The sequence below is a fragment of the Oncorhynchus nerka genome, linkage group LG22 (genome assembly GCF_034236695.1).
Source record: "Oncorhynchus nerka isolate Pitt River linkage group LG22, Oner_Uvic_2.0, whole genome shotgun sequence".
Lineage (NCBI taxonomy): Eukaryota > Metazoa > Chordata > Actinopteri > Salmoniformes > Salmonidae > Oncorhynchus > Oncorhynchus nerka.
In genome coordinates, this window is record NC_088417.1 from 100,280,550 (window position 1) to 100,308,049 (window position 27,500).

At 45.8% G+C, this 27,500-nt stretch overlaps 1 protein-coding gene across 1 annotated transcript in view; it reads right to left on the reverse strand.

The window, feature by feature from the left end:
- dcc (DCC netrin 1 receptor) overlaps positions 1-27,500 on the reverse strand; it is a 675,496-nt gene that overhangs the window by 190,270 nt on the left and 457,726 nt on the right. The window contains exon 12 of the mRNA XM_065007657.1: positions 8,808-8,857. Coding sequence (XP_064863729.1) covers positions 8,808-8,857 — 50 coding nt within the window. The remainder of the gene's footprint in view (positions 1-8,807; positions 8,858-27,500) is intronic.

The following is a 27,500-nucleotide window of genomic DNA, read 5'->3' on the forward strand; positions in this document are numbered from 1 at the left end:
TGTATCCTACCAGGTTACTGAAGGCTGTGTCACAGCTGTATCCTACCAGGTTACTGAAGGCTGTGTAACAGCTGTATCCTACCAGGTTACTGAAGGCTGTTAAACAGCTGTATCCTACCAGGTTACTGAAGGCTGTGTAACAGCTGTATCCTACCAGGTTACTGAAGGCTGTGTAACAGCTATATCCTACCAGGTTACTGTAGGCTCTTTAACAGCTATATCCTACCAGGTTACTGAAGGCTGTGTAACAGCTATATCCTACCAGGTTACTGAAGGCTCTTTAACAGCTATATCCTACCAGGTTACTGAAGGCTGTGTAACAGCTATATCCTACCAGGTTACTGAAGGCTGTGTCACAGCTGTATCCTACCAGGTTACTGAAGGCTGTGTAACAGCTATATCCTACCAGGTTACTGAAGGCTGTGTCACAGCTGTATCCTACCAGGTTACTGAAGGCTGTGTAACAGCTATATCCTACCAGGTTACTGAAGGCTGTGTAACAGCTATATCCTACCAGGTTACTGAAGGCTGTGTCACAGCTGTATCCTACCAGGTTACTGAAGGCTGTGTAACAGCTATATCCTACCAGGTTACTGAAGGCTGTGTAACAGCTGTATCCTACCAGGTTACTGAAGGCTCTTTAACAGCTATATCCTACCAGGTTACTGAAGGCTGTGTAACAGCTGTATCCTACCAGGTTACTGAAGGCTGTGTAACAGCTATATCCTACCAGGTTACTGAAGACTGTGTAACAGCTATATCCTACCAGGTTACTGAAGGCTGTGTAACAGCTGTATCCTACCAGGTTACTGAAGGCTGTGTAACAGCTATATCCTACCAGGTTACTGAAGGCTGTGTAACATCTGTATCCTACCAGGTTACTGAAGGCTATGTAACAGCTATATCCTACCAGGTTACTGAAGGCTGTGTAACAGCTGTATCCTACCAGGTTACTGAAGGCTGTGTAACATCTGTATCCTACGAGGTTACTGAAGGCTGTGTAACAGCTATATCCTACCAGGTTACTGAAGGCTGTGTCACAGCTGTATCCTACCAAGTTACTGAAGGCTGTGTAACAGCTATATCCTACCAGGTTACTGAAGGCTGTGTAACAGCTATATCCTACCAGGTTACTGAAGGCTGTTTAACAGCTGTATCCTACCAGGTTACTGAAGGCTGTGTAAAGGCTATATCCTACCAGGTTACTGAAGGCTGTGTCACAGCTGTATCCTACCAGGTTACTGAAGGCTGTGTAACAGCTGTATCCTACCAGGTTACTGAAGGCTGTGTCACAGCTGTATCCTACCAGGTTACTGAAGGCTGTGTAACAGCTGTATCCTACCAGGTTACTGAAGGCTGTTAAACAGCTGTATCCTACCAGGTTACTGAAGGCTGTGTAACAGCTGTATCCTACCAGGTTACTGAAGGCTGTGTCACAGCTGTATCCTACCAGGTTACTGAAGGCTGTGTAACAGCTGTATCCTACCAGGTTACTGAAGGCTGTTAAACAGCTGTATCCTACCAGGTTACTGAAGGCTGTGTAACAGCTGTATCCTACCAGGTTACTGAAGGCTGTGTAACAGCTATATCCTACCAGGTTACTGTAGGCTCTTTAACAGCTATATCCTACCAGGTTACTGAAGGCTGTGTAACAGCTATATCCTACCAGGTTACTGAAGGCTCTTTAACAGCTATATCCTACCAGGTTACTGAAGGCTGTGTAACAGCTATATCCTACCAGGTTACTGAAGGCTGTGTCACAGCTGTATCCTACCAGGTTACTGAAGGCTGTGTAACAGCTATATCCTACCAGGTTACTGAAGGCTGTGTCACAGCTGTATCCTACCAGGTTACTGAAGGCTGTGTAACAGCTATATCCTACCAGGTTACTGAAGGCTGTGTAACAGCTATATCCTACCAGGTTACTGAAGGCTGTGTCACAGCTGTATCCTACCAGGTTACTGAAGGCTGTGTAACAGCTATATCCTACCAGGTTACTGAAGGCTGTGTAACAGCTGTATCCTACCAGGTTACTGAAGGCTCTTTAACAGCTATATCCTACCAGGTTACTGAAGGCTGTGTAACAGCTGTATCCTACCAGGTTACTGAAGGCTGTGTAACAGCTATATCCTACCAGGTTACTGAAGACTGTGTAACAGCTATATCCTACCAGGTTACTGAAGGCTGTGTAACAGCTGTATCCTACCAGGTTACTGAAGGCTGTGTAACAGCTATATCCTACCAGGTTACTGAAGGCTGTGTAACATCTGTATCCTACCAGGTTACTGAAGGCTATGTAACAGCTATATCCTACCAGGTTACTGAAGGCTGTGTAACAGCTGTATCCTACCAGGTTACTGAAGGCTGTGTAACATCTGTATCCTACGAGGTTACTGAAGGCTGTGTAACAGCTATATCCTACCAGGTTACTGAAGGCTGTGTCACAGCTGTATCCTACCAAGTTACTGAAGGCTGTGTAACAGCTATATCCTACCAGGTTACTGAAGGCTGTGTAACAGCTATATCCTACCAGGTTACTGAAGGCTGTTTAACAGCTGTATCCTACCAGGTTACTGAAGGCTGTGTAAAGGCTATATCCTACCAGGTTACTGAAGGCTGTGTAACAGCTATATCCTACCAGGTTACTGAAGGCTGTGTCACAGCTGTATCCTACCAAGTTACTGAAGGCTGTGTAACAGCTATATCCTACCAGGTTACTGAAGGCTGTTTAACAGCTGTATCCTACCAGGTTACTGAAGGCTGTGTAACATCTGTATCCTACCAGGTTACTGTAGGCTGTTTAACAGCTGTATCCTACCAGGTTAATGAAGGCTGTTTAACAGCTGTATCCTACCAGGTTACTGAAGGCTGTTTAACAGCTATATCCTACCAGGTTACTGAAGGCTGTGTAACAGCTATATCCTACCAGGTTACTGAAGGCTGTGTAACAGCTATATCCTACCAGGTTACTGAAGGCTGTGTCACAGCTGTATCCTACCAAGTTACTGAAGGCTGTGTAACAGCTATATCCTACCAGGTTACTGAAGGCTGTTTAACAGCTATATCCTACCAGGTTACTGAAGGCTCTTTAACAGCTATATCCTACCAGGTTACTGAAGGCTGTGTAACAGCTGTATCCTACCAGGTTACTGAAGGCTGTGTAACAGCTGTATCCTACCAGGTTACTGAAGGCTGTGTAACAGCTATATCCTACCAGGTTACTGAAGGCTGTGTAACAGCTGTATCCTACCAGGTTACTGAAGGCTGTGTAACAGCTGTATCCTACCAGGTTACTGAAGGCTGTGTAACAGCTATATCCTACCAGGTTACTGAAGGCTGTGTAACAGCTGCATCCTACCAGGTTACTGAAGGCTGTGTAACAGCTGTATCCTACCAGGTTACTGAAGGCTGTGTAACAGCTATATCCTACCAGGTTACTGAAGGCTGTGTAACAGCTGTATCCTACCAGGTTACTGAAGGCTGTGTAACAGCTATATCCTACCAGGTTACTGAAGGCTGTGTAACAGCTATATCCTACCAGGTTACTGAAGGCTGTGTAACAGCTGCTTCCTACCACCTATAAGAAGACAACTCATACACACAGTACAGTAGGTTGAGATGTGGTTAATTCATATCCAGGACAATCACAATTATATTGTCCTCAACACTTTACATATTGCACTGAGTTGTGGAGGAGGAAGTGAATAGTTCATGCGTATTAGCACTCTGATTGCCCTGGTCTTTCAACCAGAATGGGAAAATAGAATGAGTCCCAAATGACACCCTATGGGCCCTGGTGAAAATAAGTGTTTTGTTTTTTTTTTAAACAGGGAAGAGGATTCCATTTGGGACTCAGGCACAAAATAAAATATTGCTAATAAAATGGCAGAACGACAAGGATAAATGCAGAGTTGGTATTCATTTCTCGTAGATAATTACTCTCACATTGTTCAGCAGACATTTAATCACGGGCTTGAATCTTAGCTAAATCTTGAATGATTATATTGCTGGCAGACTAAGATTATAGCAATTGCTGGTATTTGGTGTTTTACATTCAAGCAGGTGTCCATGTGAATAGAAGACAGGAGAGCAGCTGCACGGCTGTATAAGAGCTACTTGAAAATGTGCTTACTGTACACACACATGCAGACACACACACACACAGACACAGCTGCAGACAAACACACACACACACACGCACGCACGCACACACTCACACACACACACACACACACACAGCTGCAGACAAACACACACACACACACACACACACACACACACACACACACACACACACACACACACACACACACACACACAGACACAGACAGCACAGCCTTGCACACACTATCTAACCCTCGTCCATCTTACGAATCCACCAGCTTCCCTTAACGACTTCGCTTTATGACAAAATATAGAAAACCCCGACATGAAGTGTATTTGTTCTTTCCTACAGTCAAATGACCACGTGGCCTCATGGGTGGAACGTTATTAACATTTTTCATAATTTCATCATTAATAAACAGTCAAATCCAGTGTTTCTGTTTCATAATTGTAACAAAGCACCATAAACAAATTTGACTGAACACTTGGATAAAAATAAATAACATAAACTAACGAAAACGTAACCAAATTATTATTGTTGATATATCATATATGAAATGCATTAATTCCACTGTTAGAATGTTGAAGTCAGAACTCATTAGTTTGAAGGTGGAAGCCGTCCTGCTCTTAACGACCCAGAACACCACGACCCAGAACCCCACGACCCAGAACACCACGACCCAGAACCTCACGACCCAGAACACCACGACCCAGAACACCACGACCCAGAACCCCACGACCCAGAACCCCACGACCCAGAACACCACGACCCTGAACCTCACGACCCAGAACCCCACGACCCAGAACACCACGACCCAGAACCCCACGACCCAGAACACCACGACCCAGAACACCACGACCCAGAACACCACGACCCAGAACCCCACGACCCAGAACACCACGACCCAGAACACCTCGACCCAGAACACCACGACCCAGAACGACCCAGAACACCACGACCCAGAACACCACGACCCAGAACACCACGACCTAGAACCCCACGACCCAGAACACCACGACCCAGAACACCACGACCACGACCCAGAACACCACGACCCAGAACACCACGACCCAGAACACCACGACCCAGAACAAAACATGACCCAGAACACCACGACCCAGAACACCACGACCCAGAACACCACGACCCAGAACACAATGACCCAGAACACCACGACCCAGAACCCCACGACCCAGAACACTACCACCCAGAACCTCACGACCCAGAACACCACGACCCAGAACACCACGACCCAGAACAACATGACCCAGAACCCCACGACCCAGAACACAACGACCCAGAACAAACCCCACGACCCAGAACACCACGACCCAGAACACTACCACCGAGAACATCACGACCCAGAACACACACGACCCAGAACACTACCACCGAGAACATCACGACCCAGAACATCACGACCCAGAACACAACGACCCAGAACACCACCACACAGAACACCACCACCCAGAACACACACGGCCCAGAACACTACCACGAGAACACCACAACACAGAACACCCCGACCCAGAACACCACCACCCAGAACACCATGACCCAGAACACCACGACCCAGAACACAACAGCCCAGAACACCCACAACCCAGAACACTACCACCCAGAACCTCACGACCCTGAACCTCACGACCCAGAACAACATGACCCAGAACAACACGACCCAGAACACCACGACCCAGAACACCACGACCCTGAACGCTACGACCCAGAACACCACAACCCAGAACACTACCACCGAGAACACCACCACCCAGAACACCACGACCCAGAACACCACGACCCTGAACGCCACCACCCAGAACACCACCACCCAGAACACCACGACCCAGAACACCACCACCCAGAACACCCACGACCCAGAACACCACCACCCAGAACATCACTACCCAGAACCTCACGACCCAGAACACCACCACCCAGAACTCCTGACCCCACAGAGCAACGCCATTATATCTCCTGACCTCACAGAGCAACACCATTATGTCTCCTGACCTCACAGAGCAACACCATTAAATCTCCTGACCCCACAGAGCAACACCATTATATCTCCTGACCTCACAGAGCAACACCATTATATCTCCTGACCTCACAGAGCAACACCATTATATTTCCTGACCCCACAGAGCAACACCATTATATCTCCTGACACCACAGAGCAACACCATTATATCTCCTGACCTCACAGAGCAACACCATTATATCTCCTGACCTCACAGAGCAACACCATTATATCTCCTGACCCCACAGAGCAACACCATTATATCTACTGACCCCACAGAGCAACACCATTATATCTCCTGACCCCACAGAGCAACACCATTATATCTCCTGACCCCACAGAGCAACACCATTATATCTCCTGACCCCACAGAGCAACACCATTATACCTCCTGACCCCACAGAGCAACACCATTATATCTCCTGACCTCACAGAGCAACACCATTATACCTCCTGACCCCACAGAGCAACACCATTATATCTCCTGACCTCACAGAGCAACACCATTATATTTCCTGACCCCACAGAGCAACACCATTATATCTCCTGACACCACAGAGCAACACCATTATATCTCCTGACCCCACAGAGCAACACCATTATATCTCCTGACCTCACAGAGCAACACCATTATATCTCCTGACCTCACAGAGCAACACCATTATATCTCCTGACCCCACAGAGCAACACCATTATATCTACTGACCCCACAGAGCAACACCATTATATCTCCTGACCCCACAGAGCAACACCATTATATCTCCTGACCCCACAGAGCAACACCATTATATCTCCTGACCCCACAGAGCAACACCATTATACCTCCTGACCCCACAGAGCAACACCATTATATCTCCTGACCTCACAGAGCAACACCATTATACCTCCTGACCCCACAGAGCAACACCATTATATCTCCTGACCTCACAGAGCAACACCATTATATCTCCTGACCTCACAGAGCAACACCATTATATCTCCTGACCTGCTGCCTCTACACTATAACCACTAGGCTACCTGCCGCCTCTACACTCTAACCACTAGGTTACCTGCCACCTCTACACTATAACCACTAGGCTACCTGCCACCTCTACACTCTAACCACTAGGTTACCTGCCACCTCTACACTCTAACCACTAGGCTACCTGCCACCTCTACACTCTAACCACTAGGTTACCTGCCACCTCTATACTCTAACCACTAGGCTATATATTGTATTGTACAGTTTCTATCCATCAATAGAAATATCTATATCTATGTAGTCACAAAGTTATGGTGTGGTGAGCGATCCTTGGCTTGCTATTCACTGACAACTGCTACTCTTTGACAGAAAATACCATCAGTAAACGAATACGAATAACTCTGTCTCAGACCTACACTTCTGCTTTTGAATGGGCGTTCTATCTCTCCGGATTTATACCGCAAATGTTGAAATAAACGAGTAGGGAAAGGTAAAGGGGGATATCTAGTCAACTGAAACTTGTCTTCCACATTTAACCCAACCCCTCTGAATCAGAGAGGTGCGGGGGCGTCTTCGGCGCCCTGTAGAACAGTAGGTTAACTACCTTGTATCCAGGTTAACAGAAAAACACTGAGATAAGAAAAGGATTAGTAGAATATGTCCGAGGCTGGAACTTCTAGGCCAAGATCTGGCATGTACTTCCCTCTCTTTATCCACTTTCTTCCTAAACCCCCCCCCACACCTCTATCAGCCTCAACTAGCAGGAGAGGGAGAGCAGAGCACAGCAGAAGAGAGGCAACAAGCCCTCGTCAGAAGCCAAACGGAGCACGTTGGGCCCCAGCCACTGAAGCCTGTAGGGGCCCCAGCCACTGCAAGCTGTTTTTCTGAAACACAACACAACTTTTGGCCTGTACTAAAATCCCTCTGCCACTCCAGGGATCCACTCTGGCATAAACAGGCTGTCTGGTAGCACGGCAGCTCATTCTGGATTCTAGCAATGTGTTTAATCAAGCGTTCAGGTTCATACAGACAGACCCAAATAGCTGGAAGGGGGAAGTAGAGATATTTATGTCCATAAAATAGAGCTCCTGTGGGTCTCAGAGTGAAGAGTATGTCAACTTTTGAAAAGTCCAACAGCCCAACTCGTCAGACCACTATTTTCTATTTTTTATTCTGATGGTGCAATCTACTTAAAGCGTTGACATTTTACACGGTAAATGATACACATTATATGCATGTGTAAATTGAAAAACATTTTTATTTTATTTATAATTTTACTAGGCAAGAACAAATTCTTATTTTCAATGACGGCCTAGGAACAGTGGGTTAACTGCCTGTTCAGGGGCAGAACAACAGATTTGTACCCTGTCAGCTCGGGGATTCGAACTTGCAACCTTTCGGTTACTAGTCCAACTCTCTAACCACTAGGCTACATTCCAGGTGACTACCTTGTGAAACTGGTTGAGAGAATGACAAGAGTGTGCATACCAAGTCAAAGGGTGACTACATTGAAGAATCTCAAATATGAAATATAATTTTTTGGTCACTACGTGATTCCATATGTGTTATTTAAAATATTGGATGTCTTCACTATTATTCTACCATGTAGAAAATAGTAAAAAATCAAGAAAAGCCCTGAAATTAGTAGGTGTGTCCAAACTTTTGACTGGTACTGTACACTTGCACACATTATATATCTTGAATGACAAAATGCATGTACTCACTCTTGACAGAACTACTTCCAAGGAGATGTTCTGTGGAGGGCCACTTGGTACTGTAGAGGAGAAACAGAGAAACACGTGAGTCTTCAAATACAAAACAGCTTTACCGCATCTGTAACAGATGTGGCAGTTCAGACCTATTACAGTCCTATCGTGATGAAGTAGACCAACAGGAGGAGCACTGATCACTTCATTAACATAAATCTGTCATTCCACTGTAGAGCACTGAACACTTCATTAACATAAATCTGTCATTCCACTGTAGAGCACTGAACACTTCATTAACATAAATATATCATTCCACTATAGAGCACTGAACACTTCATTAACATAAATATATCATTCCACTGTAGAGCACTGAACACTTCATTAACATAAATATATAATTCCACTGTAGAGCACTGAAAACTTCATTAACATAAATATATCATTCCACTATAGAGCACTGAACACTTCATTAACATAAATATGTCATTCCACTATAGAGCACTGAACACTTCATTAACATAAATCTGTCATTCCACTATAGAGCACTGAACACTTCATTAACATAAATATGTAATTCCACTGTAGAGCACTGAACACTTCATTAACATAAATCTGTCATTCCACCTTAGAGCACTGAACACTTCATTAACATAAATCTGTCATTCCACTGTAGAGCACTGAACACTTATTAACATAAATCTCATTCCACTATAGAGCACTGAACACTTCATTAACATAAATCTCATTCCACTATAGAGCACTGAACACTTCATTAACATAAATCTGTCATTCCACTGTAGAGCACTGAACACTTATTAACATAAATCTGTCATTCCACTATAGAGCACTGAACACATAAAGAATATTTCAAGGACAACTTTTTTCCATCTTGTAACATTGCAAAAATCTGAAACCTTTTGTCCAAAAAGGATGCAGAAAAGGTAATCCATGCTTTTGTCACTTTTAGATCAAACTACTGCAATGCTCTACTCTCCGGCTCCCCATTTATAACACTAAATACATTTCAGTTAATGCTGAACACAGCTGCTAGAATCTTGACTAGAACCAAAAATGTTTATCATATAACTCCAGTGCCTCTCTACACTGGCTTCCTGTTAAGGCTAGGGCTCATTTCAAGGTTTTACTGCTAACCTATAAAGCATTACATGGGCTTGCTCCTACCTAATCTCTCTGATTTGGTCCTGCCGTACATACCTACACGTACGCTACGGTCACAAGACGCAGGCCTCCTAATTGTCCCTAGAATTTCTAAGCAAACAGCTGGAGGCAGGGCTTTCTCCTATAGAGCTCCATTTTTATGGAATGGTCTGCCTACCCATGTGAGAGACACAGACTCGGTCTCAACCTTTAAGTCTTTACTGAAGACTCATCTCTTCAGTGGGTCATATGATTGAGTGTAGTCTGGCCCATGGGTGGGAAGGTGAACGGCAGGGCACTGGAGCGACGAACCGCCCTTGCTGTCTCTGCCTGGCCGGTTCCCCTCTCTCCACTGGGATTCTCTGCCTCTAACCCTATTACAGGGGCTGAGTCACTGGCTTACCGGTGCTCTTTCATGCCGTCCCTAGGAGGGGTGCGTCACTTGAGTGGGTTGAGTCACATACGTGATCTTCTTGTCCGGGTTGGAGCCGCCTCGGGTTTGTGCCGTGGGGGTGATCTTCGTGGGCTATACTCGGCCTTGTCTCAGTTGGTAGTCTTTTGATATCCCTCTAGTGGTGTTGGGGCTGTGCATTTGGCAAAGTGTGTGGGGTTATATCCTGCCTGGTTGGCCTTGTCTGGGGGTATCATCGGACAGGGTCACAGTGTCTCCTGACCCCTCCCGTCTCAGCCTCTAGTATTTATGCTGCAGTAGGTTATGTGTCGGGGGGCTAGGGTCAGTCTGTTATATCTGGAGTATTTCTCCTGTCTTATCTGGTGTCCTGTGTGAATTTAAGTATGCTCTCTCTAATTCTCTCTCTCCCTCTCACTCTCCCTCCCCTCTCGGAGGACCTGAGCCCTAGGACATGCCTCAGGACTATCTGACATGATGACTCCTTGCTGTCCCCAGTCCACCTGGCCGTGCTGCTGCTCCAGTTTCAACTGTTCTGCCAGCGGCTATGGAATCCTGACCTGTTCACCGGACGTGCTACCTTGTCCCGGACCTGCTGTTTACCTTGTTTCGACTCTCTCTCTCTACCGCACCTGCTGTCTCGCACCTGCTGACCTGTTGCACCGTCTACAACTACTGTGATTATTATTATTTGACCCTGCTGGTCATCTATGAACGTTTGAACATCTTGGCCATGTTCTGTTATAATCTCCACCCGGCACAGCCAGAAGAGGACTGACCCACACCTCATAGCCTGGTTCCTCTCTAGGTTTCTTCCAATGTTCCCGACCTTTCCAGGGAGTTTTTCCGAGCCACCGTGCTTCTACACCTGCATTGCTTGCTGTTTGGGGTTTTAGGCTGGGGGGTTTCTGTACAGCACTTTGAGGTATCAGCTGATGTAAAAAGGGCTTTAGAAATACATTTCATTGATTGATTGATTACAGTTTTTCATCAATCGCTTTGGCAAATGTTTTGAAACAGTCTTAACATTCTCTAAACTATAAGTGCAGTTGTCACAGCTGTTTAATGGGACAAGTCTATGGCATGTCTGCTACAACGTAGAAACTCAGACAAAAACATTTCATTCATGCTTCAAAACCTAGTTATTATGTCGGTAAATTGGCCAATGACACCAAAATGAACAATTGTTTTGTCATCATGAGGTCAAAACGTTTAGATGTTTTTGGTTTTGAAATGGTTTTGTTGACACTGACTGCTTACTGTACTGTACTATACTATACTGTACTGTACTATACTATACAGTACTATACTATACTATACTATACTGGACTATTCTATACAGTACTATACTATACTGGACTATACTATACAGTACTATACTATACTATACTATACTATACTGGACTATACTATACAGTACTATACTATACTATACTGGACTATACTATACAGTACTATACTATACTATACTGGACTATACTATACAGTACTATACTATACTGTACTATACTCCACTATACTGTACTATACTATACTATACTATACGGAACTGTACTATACTATACTATACTGTACTATACTATACTATACTGGAATATACTATAATATACTATACTATACTATACTATACTATACTATACTGGAATATACTATACTATACTATACTATACTATACTATACTATACCAGAAGGTCACCTGTCTAGCTGAATGCTTATTGTGTATCACACTGAGCTTTATAGATACTGATTTCAACGGTAGTTCAAAGTTCACCGGGAAAAGTCAATACTGTAGTACACAGAAAAAAGGACATGTATATTTGTACGTATACAGTACATTTATTTTTTAAGCAATGTGTTACACCTACACAGAACATTCACATTCACATTTCTATTTTTAAATACAGTTGATGTCGGGGATTTACATACATTTAGGTTGGAGTCATTAAAGCTTGTTTTTCAACCACTCCACACATTTCTTGTTAACAAACTATACCTTTGGCAAGTCGGTTAGAACAATCTACTGCATGCATGACATGAGTTATTTTTCAACAATTGTTTACAGGCAGAATATTTCACTTATAATTCAGTGTATCACAATTCCAGTGGGTCAGAAGTTTACATACACTAAATTGACTGCCTTTAAACAGCTTGGAAAATTCCATAAAATTAAGTCATGGCTTTAGAAGCTTCTGATAGGCTAATTGACCTAATTTGAGTCAATTGGAGGTGTACCTGAGGATGTATTTCAAGGCCTACCTTCAAACTCAGTGCCTCTTCGCTTGACATCATGGGAAAATCAAAATAAATCAGCTAAGACCTCAGAAAAAAAATTGTAGACCTCCACAAGTCTGGTTCATCCTTGGAGAAATGTCCTCTGGTCTGAAATAGAACTGTTTGGCCAAAATTACCATTGTTATGTTAAGAGGAAAAGGGGGGGGGCTTGCAAGCCGAAGAACACCACCCCAACCGTGAAGCACGGGGTGGCAGCATCATGTTGTGGGGGTGCTTTGCTGCAGGAGGGACTGGTGCACTTTACAAAATAGATGGCATCATGAGGCAGGAAAATTGACGTGGATATATTGAAGCTACATCTCAAGACATCAGACAGGAAGTTAAAGCTTGGTCGCAAATGGGTCTTCCAAATGGACAATGACCCCAAGCATACTTCCAAAGTTGTGGCAAAATGGCTTAAGGACAACAAAGTCAAGGTATTGGAGTGGCCATCACAAAGCCCTGACCTCAATCCCATAGAAAATGTGTGGGTAGAACTGAAGAAGTGTGTGCGAGCAAGGATGCCTACAAACCTGACTCAGTTACACCAGCTCTGTCAGGAGGAATGGGCCAAAATTCACCCAACTTATTGTGGGAAGCTTGTGGAAGGCTACCCAAAACGTTTGACCCAAGTTAAACAATTTAAAGGCAATGCTACCGAATACTAATTGAGTATGTACACTTCTGACCCACTGAGAATGTGATGAAAGAAATAAAAGGTGAAATATATTATTCTCTCTACTATTATTCTGACATTTCACATTCTTAAAATAAAGTGGTGATCCTAACTGACCTTAGGGAATTTTTACTAGGATTAAATGTCAGGAATTGTGAAAAACTGAGTTTAAATGTACTTGGCTAAGGGGTATGGCAACTTCCGACTTCAACTGTATTTCTGACATGTAAAGTCATATATATATATATATATATATATATATAGAGAGAGAGAGAACAGAAAATTTGCCACAAAATGACATACAAAAAAAAACCACACTGAAAAAACCTGTGGTAGTTCCTTAAAAAACACTTCATTGTATCTCCTCACACTACAAGTTCCCATCTTCTTGCTGTTCCTGTTGCTCTTGTCTTGCCAGAGATTATCATCAATATCACATGTTATGTTTTTCCTTGAGATGCACCGAGCGGAAAAATCTCCTTATGTGGCGCGACCATCCCCTGCAATGATCGCCTGTGATGTCCTCACAAAACAGCATCTAACAGAGACATCTGATCTTGTGCCCGATAGTCATATACCATCTAACAGAGACATCTGATCTTGTGCCCGATAGTCATATACCTTCTAACAGACACATCTGATCTTGTGCCCGATAGTCATATACCATCTAACAGAGACATCTGATCTTGTGCCCGATAGTCATATACCTTCTAACAGAGACATCTGATCTTGTGCCCGATAGTCATATACCATCTAACAGAGACATCTGATCTTGTGCCCGATAGTCATATACCATCTAACAGAGACATCTGATCTTGTGCCCGATAGTCATATACCATCTAACAGAGACATCTGATCTTGTGCCCGATAGTCATACATTTTCCACCTCCATGCTGAACAAAACCTCTTCTATCAGATTCAGGAACGGGGGAGGATGGTGGAAGGAACTCCATTATTATCCGTGCATGGGCAGCAAACCATCTCCCTCACAATGTTGGTTCGGTGGAAGCTGACATTATCCCACACAATTACATAATCTGGTCTAACTAAACCTCTTTGGTGTTCTGGTGTTAGGTCTCTGTACAGCGTATTCAGGAAGGCCGGGAGAAGTTGGGTGTAGGGTAGGGCCCAATGTGTGGAATATGTGTGCTTACACCATTTCTCAGAAATGGCAGTATTGCCCCTACGTTGGCCTGGTGTGTCAATCGTGGCTCGGCGTCCAATGAGATTGCGGCCACGTCTACTACCTTTGGACTGAACCCAGCCTCGTCCACAAAAACAAGAGTGTGGGTCATTTCACGTCCTTCCAGCTCCATTATTCTCTATATAGTAACACAGAAACAAAATGTAATGTTAGTGTTGCATATTCTACAATCAGACAGTTTAGTAAAACTAGAAATGTTTTCTATTCTTATGGGTATCTAGAACTTCAAGAAGTATATACAGGCATCATTGAAGTACAGTAAAACTCCCTGTACAATATACCATGTGCACACCAATGGTTTACCTGGACGTACTGGTAAAGGTCAGCATCCCGGAGTCGCCTTTTCACTGTTGACGTTGAGACTAGTGTTTTGCAGGTACTGTTTAATGAAGCTGCTAGTTGAGGACTTGTGAGGCATCTGTTTCTCAAACTAGATACTCTAATGTACTTGTCCTCTTGCTCAGTTGTGCACCGGGGCCTCCCACTCCTCTTTCTATTCTGGTTAGAGCCAGTTTGCTCTGTTCTGTGAAGGGAGTAGTACACAGCGTTGTACGAGATCTTCAGTTTCTTGGCAATTGATCGCATGGAATAGCCTTCATTTATCAGAACAAGAATAGACTGACGAGTTTCAGAAGAAAGGTCTTTGTTTATGGTCATTTTGAGCCTGTAATCAAACCCACAAATGCCAATGCATGAAAAGTTAAAATTAGGACAAATTAGGCACATTTGGGCAGTCTTGACCATTTTTAACAGAAATGCAATGGTTAATTAGATCAGTCTAAAACGTTGCACATACACTGCTGCCATCTAGTGACCAAAATCTAAATTGCACCTGGGCTGGAATAATACATTATGGCATTTCTCGTGCATTTCAAAGATGATTGTATCAAAAAAATACAAAATAACGTTTTTTTATTTATTTGTATTATCTTTTACCAGATCTAATGGATTATATTCTCCTACATTCCTTTCACATTTCCACAAACTCCCAAGTGTTTCCTTTTAAATGGTACTACTGCATGTCCTTGCTTCAGGTCCTGAGCTACAGGCTGTTAGAATTGGGTGTCATTTTAGGCGAAAATTGAAAAAATCCTTAAGAGGTTTAGAAAGAGGTTTAAAAAAAAATCATTGTTCGAAAATTGAGCCAAAGCGATTGAGAAAAACTGTACATAAAATAAGTCTGTTATTCCACGGTAGAGCACTGAACATGAATCATCAAATTGAACCCCATTTAAGTAATTGAAGTACATATCCTGTGGAAAAGGTAAACGGTTGAATCAGTCAGATGAAGGAAGGAAGGATGGAAGGAAGGAAGGAAGGTAGGAAGGAAGGAAGGAAGCAGAGCTGTTCTTCTTTGACTAGGTACGGATGAAGTGCCTGTGTCCCAAGTTGCACTACTTTTGACCAGGGCCCATATGCCTGTATTCAAAAGTAGTGCACTATAGTGGGAAAAAGGATTTGGGACAAATCCCTAGTCAGATATCATTGAGAACAAAGGAAATGGTGGCATTAAAGAGACTCCACCAGCCTTATCTATGACAGGTTCTTACCAGCCCGGCCAATGGGCATGCAGGATGGAAACGGCCCCTTTAGAATCTTTAGAATGACCTGATTAAGTAACATGAATGACGTGTAACAAGACTGACCTTTTTATAGAACTCATCCATCATGACAGCATTCTATACACTCAGAGGAAGAGGCCACTGGAGACCACCATACTTTAAACAGCTATTATAATAGAGGGGGTGGGGGGGGGGGTCATGAAAATAACTGCCATCACCTGCTATGGGGGGTTACGACAAGAAACACATATATTTTGAAACTGCTTCTGGTTTTGTGAATCATGACTGTGTTAAAGGGATGATATTCGGTGAAGGAAGTTGGCGTACCCATAGTCGTTGCAGTCATTGCGCTAACGCTAGTTAGCATTGGCTCGCAAAACTATCTCTAACTTCCTTCATACTGTCATGACTCTCCTGTGACGATCTGAAGGATTAGTGTCACAGTGGGTCCGTCTCTACAGCGTGCTCTGTCTCGTAGAAGGGGAGCGGGAAGTCGTCTGTTTTATGACGGTCGTAAATATCGAAACTCCTTTCCCCACTCTGCCAAGATGAACGTTGAGATTCCCGTTGTTACCACATTGCACGGTAACGGTAACTTGAAGGTCACAACGTTTTTCTAACGTAACAATATGTCTGTGTTCCAACCAGTTGGTCCGTTTAAATAATAATCATGTCCAACATTTACTGCATGGTGATATCATTAAAGATGTTATAACGGAAACATTGTAACTTTATACTTGATACAATGTATCAGATTTACATGTAAATGTTGTGAATGATTAAATATGAAACTATTTGTGAGAAGATGTAATGTGATGTTGTCCTACTAAACAAGATATAACACTTTTACTAGTCAGTGGACGAGCCCCGTGAGCCCAGACATTACATCGGGCGTCATGGAACCGCACTCCATGGAGATGGCTCCTGACAAAATGTTCATTAGATCAGAAAACATGAAGCGTTTAGCTACATGTTGAAATGGTTGGCAACTCTCAAAGGTCAAAAACGCAGGGACTTGAGATCATACTTTGAAATGGCTGGAACTCAAAATTTCAAAAGAGAAGAAGTACTACTCGATGACAAAGAGACCCGGGGTAATGCGGGATGTCTTGAATGGTTAAGAAATCTAGAGTGAATTATTCAGGCTGCAGCTGTTTAAATACTGTCTGTTAAACGCATCTGGTCTAAGAACATTTACAAACAGTACTCTGAAGTATCCATTATAACAACTACAACCACGAAAGACCTTGGGACTTCTGGGGAACGTAACCAGAGACTCTCTGATGATAGCAGACGAACCCGGCGATCGCAGAGAGCGACAACAAAGACTACACTCATAAAGATGCAAAATGCTATTTCTTTTCGAATGAGCGGCTGTTCACGTAAAAATGATTAGCATTTAATGAGTGCAGTTATCTACTGTATCACAGTGAATCTTCTCTGAGTTTCCCGCTCTTGAACAGTCCCCGCCCCTTTCCTTTGTCTACCAAGCAGTCATATCGGCTTAGCCAACTAGGGACTTTTCTATCATGTCAGTAAACAATGTATGACCTATAGTGTGTGTGTGTGTGTGTGTGCGTGTTTATGTAATTCTGTGATTTATTTAAGTTAGTTAGTACATACATAATTAAGCCAATTTGTATATCACTGATTCATGATCTATGTTATAGGGTCCGTGCAGATATCCAAGGGTTTGTGACATTCAGAATATGACTGATGCGGTAATAACAATAACTGTCTGTAATCGATAAGATATGAAAATATCGGAAGAGTTAATTCGTGAAATAAATACTCTTTAAACATTTTCCCGTGGTGCCCCGACTTTCTATTTAATTAAAGTAAACATGATTAGTTTAATCGCATTACTAAATTACACATAGAGAATTGATTTGATAATATAAAGTCTTCACATTTAACGATATTCAACGCTATGACAATGCTATGACAACTGTCCTCAGAGACATTCAACCGTTATCCACGAGTTCATCTGACTGATTAAGCCATAAACAAGAAGTACTATAGCCATTTCAAGTGTAAATTATTTTAACCCAGTTATTATTTTTTATTGTTATCAGTGACAGCTAGATACTATCAAATATACTATTCAGCTCATAAAATTGACTGGAGAGGTGTAGTGAGCCTGGTTCTGGCAGTACACAGTCCACAGGTGGTGTTGGGTACTAAGGAGGTTGGTGTCATGGCATGGCATGTGTGAGGCCAGCCAGGTAGGGGTACGTTGGGGCCGAACTACCAGAATGGCTTTGGGCCGTGGTGGACGAATGACTGGCGTGTGGACTGGCGGCATGTAGGAGGCGAAAGGTCATTAATTACCTTGGAGAGAGAAAGGAGAAGCCAGCCGGCAGTAAATAGAGAAAGAGAAGTGGCTGCAGCCGGCCCGGTGGATTCATTATGACAGCATTAATTAAGTAGGAGGTAGAAAAAGGCAGCTCTTGGGGCTCATTTGAAACATTCAGCAAGCCACAGCTAATGGGATCTGACTGAAGATACTTGACTGCAGCCCTCTTAACCCTCTCAGCTCTGGAATGAAGGTAATACGATGAGACAATCAGGACCTATAAGAGAGTCCTGGGGGCCGGGAGGAGCTGAGAAGAGCTGGGAGGGATTAAGACGGACTGGAAGAAGCAGGGAGGGGCTGAGAGGAGCTGGGAGAGACTGAGAGGAGCTGGGAGAGACTGAGAGGAGCTGGGAGAGGCTGAGAGGAGCTGGGAGAGACTGAGAGGAGCTGGGAGAAGCTGAGAGAAGCTGGGAGAGGCTGAGAGGAGCTGGGAGGAGCTGAGAGGAGCTGGGAGAGACTGAGAGGAGCTGGGAGAGGCTGAGAGGAGCTGGGAGAGACTGAGAGGAGCTGGGTTGAGGCTGAGAGGAGCTGGGAGAGACAGAGGAGCTGGGAGAGACGTAGAGGAGCTGGGATAGGCTGAGAGCTTGGAGAGGCTGAGAGGAGCTGGAAGAGACTGAGAGGAGCTGGGAGAGACTGAGAGGAGCTGGGAGAGACTGAGAGGAGCTGGAAGAGACTGAGAGGAGCTGGGAGAGGCTGAGAGAAGCTGGGAGAGGCTGAGAGGAGCTGGGAGAGACTGAGAGGAGCTGGGAGAGGCTGAGAGAAGCTGGGAGAGACTGAGAGGAGCTGGGAGAGACTGAGAGGAGCTGGGAGAGGCTGAGAGAAGCTGGGAGAGACTGAGAGGAGCTGGGAGAGACTGAGAGGAGCTGGGAGAGGCTGAGAGGAGCTGGGAGAGACTGGGCGGAGCTGGGAGAGGCTGAGAGGAGCTGGGATAGACTGAGAGGAGCTGGGAGAGGCTGAGAGAAGCTGGGAGAGACTGAGAGGAGCTGGGAGAGACTGAGAGGAGCTGGGAGAGACTGAGAGAGCTGGGATAGACTGAGAGGAGCTGGGAGAGACTGAGAGGAGCTGGGAGAGACTGAGAGGAGCTGGGAGAGACTGAGAGGAGCTGGGGAAGGCTGAGAGGAGCTGGGAGAGACTGAGAGGAGCTGGGAGAGACTGAGAGGAGCTGGGAGAGGCTGAGAGGAGCTGGGAGAGATTGAGAGGAGCTGGGAGAGACTGAGAGGAGCTGGGAGAGACTGAGAGAGCTGGGATAGACTGAGAGGAGCTGGGAGAGACTGAGAGGAGCTGGGAGAGACTGAGAGGAGCTGGGAGAGACTGAGAGGAGCTGGGAGAGGCTGAGAGGAGCTGGGAGAGGCTGAGAGAGCTGGGATAGACTGAGAGGAGCTGGGAGAGACTGAGAGGAGCTGGGAGAGACTGAGAGGAGCTGGGGAAGGCTGAGAGGAGCTGGGAGAGACTGAGAGGAGCTGGGAGAGGCTGAGAGGAGCTGGGAGAGACTGAGAGGAGCTGGGAGAGACTGAGAGGAGCTGGGAGAGACTGAGAGGAGCTGGGAGAGACTGAGAGGAGCTGGGAGAGACTGAGAGGAGCTGGGAGGCTGAGAGCTGGGATAGAGGAGCTGGGAGAGGCTGAGAGGAGCTGGGAGAGACTGAGAGGAGCTGGGAGAGACTGAGAGGAGCTGGGGAGACTGAGAGGAGCTGGGAGAGACTGAGAGGAGCTGGGAGAGACTGAGAGGAGCTGGGAGAGGCTGAGAGGAGCTGGGAGAGACTGAGAGGAGCTGGGAGAGACTGAGAGGAGCTGGGAGAGACTGAGAGAGCTGGGATAGACTGAGAGGTGCTGGGAGGAAAAGGAGACCCTAAGGGTCCTTTTGGCACCTTGCTCTGAATGGAAAGTGACCGAGAGAGAGAGATAGAGAGAAATATATGAGGAGAGATAGAGAGAGACATATGGAGAGAGAGATGGAGAGAGATAAGAGAGCAGAGTGGGCTAGCTCTGATCTCAGGATGGGGTTGGAGAAAGAAGAAGATATGGATTAGAGTGGAGTCTAGTGGGATAGGTTCTGATCTCAGTGACAGAGAGATGGGGATGGAGAGAGAGAGAGGAAGAGATGGATTAGAGATGGAGTCTAGTGGGATAGGTTCTGATCTCAGTGACAGAGAGATGGATCTCTGCTCCTTTCAGCCTGCCCCCCGATCCCTGCCCCTCTCAGCCCCCCCCGATCCCTTCTCCTCTCAGCCTGCCCCCCTCCCGATCCCTGCTCTTCTCAGCCTGCCCCGATCCCTGCCCCTCTCAGCCTGCCCCCGCCCGATCCCTGCTCATCTCAGCCTACCTCCCCCTGATCCCTGCTCCTCTCAGCCTGCCCCCCCCCTCCCCCTGATAAGCCTGCCTTTGACACCCTTAGTAGTAGGCCTACATGACAAATAAAGTGCAAAGCCTGCCAGAGCGGCTTGCAGGTTGCATTCCTATCTCCACGACAGACAACAGACAACACAGCATTGTAAATACTTCAAGCTGGAGAGGGTTCATAAAAGGCCTCTTCAATCCAGGATAATTACCGCAGAGCACAGTCATAATCCCAGGGTTAACAGTTAACAGTTAAATCAATAGCTTGATGTTAGACAGCCAATCCCAGTTAATTAATTAGGACCAATTGAAAATGGAGATAGACTATCTGAACAACCCAAGATATGAAGACTAAAGGCTGGTTTATACTACGGGTGTGTTCGTAAATTCAATCTGGAGTGCCTGAGTGAGCTAAGAGTGTGCTCTGGGCGTCCGTAAACTCAGAGCGTTGTAAGATTGTCCGTTCTGACCTAACAGCAGTCAAGCACCCAAGTTAATTGGCTAACTTTCTAGCTACTTCCAGACACAAGGGAGAGAAAAGCTCACTGACCATTTTACTTGCCCTGGCAGAGCTGGTTAGGCTGTTTGCATGTTTGCAATACTTATTTTCCACCATAATTTGCAAATAAATTCATTAAAAATCCTACAATGTGATTTTCTGGATTTTTTTCTTCTCATTTTGTCTGTCATAGTTGAAGTGTACCTATGATGAAAATTCCAGGCGCCGACAGAGATGGCCGCCTCGCTTCGCGTTCCTAGGAAACTATGCAGTTTTTTGTTTTTTTACGGGTTATTTCTTACATTAGTACCCCAGGTCATCTTAGGTTTCATTACATACAGTCGAGAAGAACTACTGAATATAAGATCAGCGTCAACTCACCATCAGTACGACCAAGAATATGTTTTCCGCGACGCGGATCCTGTGTTCTGCCTTACAAACAGGACAACGGAATGGATCGCATGCAGCGACCCAAGGAAACGACTCCGAAAAAGAGGGAAACGTAGCGGTCTTCTGGTCAGACTCCGAAAAAGGGCACATCGCGCACCACTCCCCAGCATTCTTCTTGCCAATGTCCAGTCTCTTGACAACAAGGTTGATGAAATCCGAGCAAGGGTAGCATTCCAGAGGGACATCAGAGACTGCAACGTTCTCTGCTTCACGGAAACATGGCTTACTGGGAAGACGCTATCCGATGCGGTGTAGCCAACGGGTTTCTCCACGCATCGCGCCGACAGAAACAAACATCTTTCTGGTAAGAAGAGTGGCGGGGGCGTATGCCTCATGACTAACGAGACATGGTGTGATACATGGTGTGAAACATACAGGAACTCAAATCCTTCTGTTCACCTGATTTAGAATTCCTCACAATCAAATGTAGACCGCATTATCTTCCAAGAGAATTCTCTTCGATTATAATCACAGCCGTATATATCCCCCCCCAAGCAGACACGTCGATGGCTCTGAACGAACTTTATTTAACTCTTTGCAAACTGGAAACCATTTATCCGGAGGCTGCATTCATTGTAGCTGGGGATTTTAACAAAGCTAATCTGAAAACAAGACTCCCTAAATTTTATCAGCATATCGATTGCGCAACCAGGGGTGGTAAAACGTTGGATCACTGTTACTCTAACTTCCGCGACGCATATAAGGCCCTGCCCCGCCCCCCTTTCGGAAAAGCTGACCACGACTCCATTTTGTTGATCCCTGTCTACAGGCAGAAACTGAAACAAGAGGCTCCCACGCTGAGGTCTGTCCAACGCTGGTCAGACCAAGCTGACTCCACACTCCAAGACTGCTTCCATCATGTGGACTGGGACATGTTTCGTATTGCGTCAGATAAAAATATTGACGAATACGCTGATTCGGTGTGCGAGTTCATTAGAACGTGCGTTGAAGATGTCGTTCCCATAGCAACGATAAAAACATTCCCTAACCAGAAACCGTGGATTGATGGCAGCATTCGCGTGAAACTGAAAGCGCGAACCACTGCTTTTAATCAGGGCAAGGTGTCTGGCAACATGACCGAATACAAACAGTGCAGCTATTCCCTCCGCAAGGCTATTAAACAAGCTAAGCGTCAGTACAGAGACAAAGTAGAATCTCAATTCAACGGCTCAGACACAAGAGGCATGTGGCAGGGTCTACAGTCAATCACGGACTACAAGAAGAAACCCAGCCCAGTCACGGACCAGGATGTCTTGCTCCCAGTTAGACTAAATAACTTTTTTGCCCGCTTTGAGGACAATACAGTGCCACTGACACGGCCTGCAACGAAAACATGCGGTCTCTCCTTCACTGCAGCCGAGGTGAGTAAGACATTTAAACGTGTTAACCCTCGCAAGGCTGCAGGCCCAGACGGCATCCCCAGCCGCGACCTCAGCGCATGCGCAGACCAGCTGGCCGGTGTGTTTACGGACATATTCAATCAATCCCTATACCAGTCTGCTGTTCCCACATGCTTCAAGAGGGCCACCATTGTTCCTGTTCCCAAGAAAGCTAAGGTAACTGAGCTAAACGACTACCGCCCCGTAGCACTCACTTCCGTCATCATGAAGTGCTTTGAGAGACTAGTCAAGGACCATATCACCTCCACCCTACCTGGCACCCTAGACCCACTCCAATTTGATTACCGCCCAAATAGGTCCACAGACGATGCAATCTCAACCACACTGCACACTGCCCTAACCCACCTGGACAAGAGGAATACCTATGTGAGAATGCTGTTCATCGACTACAGCTCGGCATTCAACACCATAGTACCCTCCAAGCTCGTCATCAAGCTCGAGACCCTGGGTCTCGACCCCGCCCTGTGCAACTGGGTACTGGACTTCCTGACGTGCCGCCCCCAGGTGGTGAGGGTTGGCAACAACATCTCCTCCCCGCTGATCCTCAACACGGGGGCCCCACAAGGGTGCGTTCTGAGCCCTCTCCTGTACTCCCTGTTCACCCACGACTGCGTGGCCACGCACGCCTCCAACTCAATCATCAAGTTTGCGGACGACACAACAGTGGTAGGCTTGATTACCAACAACGACGAGACGGCCTACAGGGAGGAGGTGAGGGCCCTCGGAGTGTGGTGTCAGGAAAATAACCTCACACTCAACGTCAACAAAACTAAGGAGATGATTGTGGACTTCAGGAAACAGCAGAGGAACACCCCCTATCCACATCGATGGAACAGTAGTGGAGAGGGTAGCAAGTTTTAAGTTCCTCGGCATACACATCACAGGCAAACTGAATTGGTCCACTCACACTGACAGCGTCGTGAAGAAGGCGCAGCAGCGCCTCTTCAACCTCAGGAGGCTGAAGAAATTCGGCTTGTCATCAAAAGCACTCACAAACTTCTACAGATGCACAATCGAGAGCATCCTGGCGGGCTGTATCACCGCCTGGTACGGCAACTGCTCCGCCCTCAACCGTAAGGCTCTCCAGAGGGTAGTGAGGTCTGCACAACGCATCACCGGGGGCAAACTACCTGCCCTCCAGGACACCTACACCACCCGATGTTACAGGAAGGCCATAAAGATCATCAAGGACATCAACCACCCGAACCACTGCCTGTTCACCCCGCTATCAACGAGAAGGCGAGGTCAGTACAGGTGCATCAAAGCTGGGACCGAGAGACTGAAAAACAGCTTCTATCTCACGGCCATCAGACTGTTAAACAGCCACCACTAACATTGAGTGGCTGTTGCCAACACACTGTCATTGACACTGACCCAACTCCAGCCACTTTAATAATGGGAATTGATGGGAAATTATGTAAATATATCACTAGCCACTTTAAACAATGCTACCTTATATAATGTTACTTACCCTACATTATTCATCTCATATGCATACGTATATACTGTACTCTATATCATCGACTGCATCCTTATGTAATACATGTATCACTAGCCACTTTAACTATGCCACTTTGTTTACTTTGTCTACATACTCATCTCATATGTATATACTATACTCGATACCATCTACTGTATGCTGCTCTGTACCATCACTCATTCATATATCCTTATGTACATATTCTTTATCCCCTTACACTGTGTATAAGAGAGTAGTTTTGGAATTGTTAGTTAGATTACTTGTTGGTTATCACTGCATTGTCGGAACTAGAAGCACAAGCATTTCGCTACACTCGCATTAACATCTGCTAACCATGTGTATGTGACAAATAAAATTTGATTTGATTTTGATTTGATTTGATTTAATCTTTTTAAGTGGGAGAACTTGCACAATTGGTGGCTGACTAAATACTTTTTTGCCCCACTGTACAAGGATAGATGCTTCTCCCTCTCTGTCACGGATGCCATGATTGCCCTTAGTTTGAAGATGTAATCCGGCGTTTTATACAACATGTGTGTGTTCTCTTTTTGACTCGGTCTGCATATTTGCAATCAAACGCCAGAACCTTCTCCATCTCCTTAGCTATCATAATTCCACTGATTTCAAAACTCGGCCCTCAGAAATTATATACGGTATACCACCGAAGCATAGCAGCGTCCTGTTTTAGATCCAATTAAAGGTGAGGTCCAGTAGCCCAGCGTAGCGTCCAGTTTTAGATCCAATTAAAGGTGAGGTTCAGTAGCCCAGCGTAGCGTCCAGTTTTAGATCCAATTAAAGGTGAGGTTCAGTAGCCCAGCGTAGTGTCCAGCTTTTGATCCAATTAAAGCTGCATGAAGCCGAACAAACTCCACTCTGATCCTCCGTTGTGTTAGCAACTTTCTCTCATAGCCCACGACTTCTTTCCCGGGAGAAGCAGCAAAGAGGGAACTACAGCAACGTCTGATTCCAGTCAGTCGAAGACTAGGATCCAAATCAGAGACAACATGAAAGCCATAACGAAAGAGGAAAATGACACAAAACAAAATAGTTTATATATACAGAGAGAGAGAGAGAGAGAGAGAGAGAGAGAGAGAGAGAGAGAGAGAGAGAGAGAGAGAGAGAGAGAGAGAGAGAGAGAGTGAGAGAGAGAGAGAAAGAGAGAGAGAGAGAGAGAGAGAGAGAGAGAGAGAGAGAGAGAGAGAGAGAGAGAGAGAGAGAGAGAGAGAGAGAGAGAGAGAGAGAGAGAGAAGAGAGAGAGAGAGAGAGAGAGAGAGAGAGAGAGAGAGAGAGAGAGAGAGAGAGAGAGAGAGAGAGAGAGAGAGAGAGAGAGAGAGAGAGAGAGAGAGAGAGAGAGAGAGAGAGAGAGAGAGAGAGAGACAAGACATCTTGGAAAGAAACCTCTTGTCACCACCAGGAGGATCGGTTTAGCTGCACGGTACACATACTGTATGATGAAACAGAAGTCAGTTTGAGAAGATCTAACAGGAATCGCAACAGAGCAGGTTCTTGTAGCTATCAAGCGTCTCAGAGGTGTACTGATCCCTCCTCTCGTTTAATTTTATTCAGTACGATTTACAAGCCAAAACTGATCATAGATCAGCATTCCTACTCTCAGACACTTAATACATACAGCCTCAGGTCCTGTACATTATTAGGTCTCCTCTCTGCAGGCAGGTACCTGCTGAAAATGTTCCTGGGAGGCAGCCAATAGCCATTCTAGTAATTACATTTCTATGGGGGAATACAGCCCCTCTGGTTGAGGGAATACAGCCCCTCTGGTTGGAGAATACAGCCCCTCTGGTTGGGGAATACAGCCCCTCTGGTTGGAGAATACAGCCCCTCTGGTTGAGGGAATACAGCCCCTCTGGTTGGAGAATACAGCCCCTCTGGTTGAGGGAATACAGCCCCTCTGGTTGGAGAATACAGCCCCTCTGGTTGAGGGAATACAGCCCCTCTGGTTGGAGAATACAGCCCCTCTGGCTGGAGAATACAGCCCCTCTGGTTGAGGGAATACAGCCCCTCTGGTTGGAGAATACAGCCCCTCTGGTTGGAGAATACAGCCCCTCTGGTTGGAGAATACAGCCCCTCTGGTTGGAGAATACAGCCCCTCTGGTTGGAGAATACAGCCCCTCTGGTTGGAGAATACAGCCCCTCTGGTTGGAGAATACAGCCCCTCTGGTTGAGGGAATACAGACCCTCTGGTTGAGGGAATACAGCCCCTCTGGTTGGAGAATACAGCCCCTCTGGTTGGAGAATACAGCCCCTCTGGTTGGAGAATACAGCCCCTCTGGTTGAGGGAATACAGCCCCTCTGGTTGGAGAATACAGCCCCTCTGGTTGGAGAATACAGCCCTCTGGTTGGAGAATACAGCCCCTCTGGTTGGAGAATACAGCCCCTCTGGTTGGAGAATACAGCCCCTCTGGTTGGAGAATACAGCCCCTCTGGTTGGAGAATACAGCCCCTCTGGTTGGAGAATACAGCCCCTCTGGTTGAGGGAATACAGCCCCTCTGGTTGGAGAATACAGCCCCTCTGGTTGGAGAATACAGCCCCTCTGGTTGGAGAATACAGCCCCTCTGGTTGGAGAATACAGCCCCTCTGGTTGGAGAATACAGCCCCTCTGGTTGGAGAATACATCCCCTCTGGTTGGAGAATACAGCCCCTCCGGTTGAGGGAATACAGCCCCTCTGGTTGAGGGAATACAGCCCCTCTGGTTACGGAATAGAGCCCCTCTGGTTGAGGGAATACAGCCCCTCTGGTTGAGGGAATACAGCCCCTCTGGTTGGAGAATAGAGCCCCTCTGGTTGGAGAATACAGCCCCTCTGGTTGAGGGAATACAGCCCCTCTGGTTGAGGGAATACAGCCCCTCTGGTTGGAGAATACAGCCCCTCTGGTTGGGGAATACATTCCC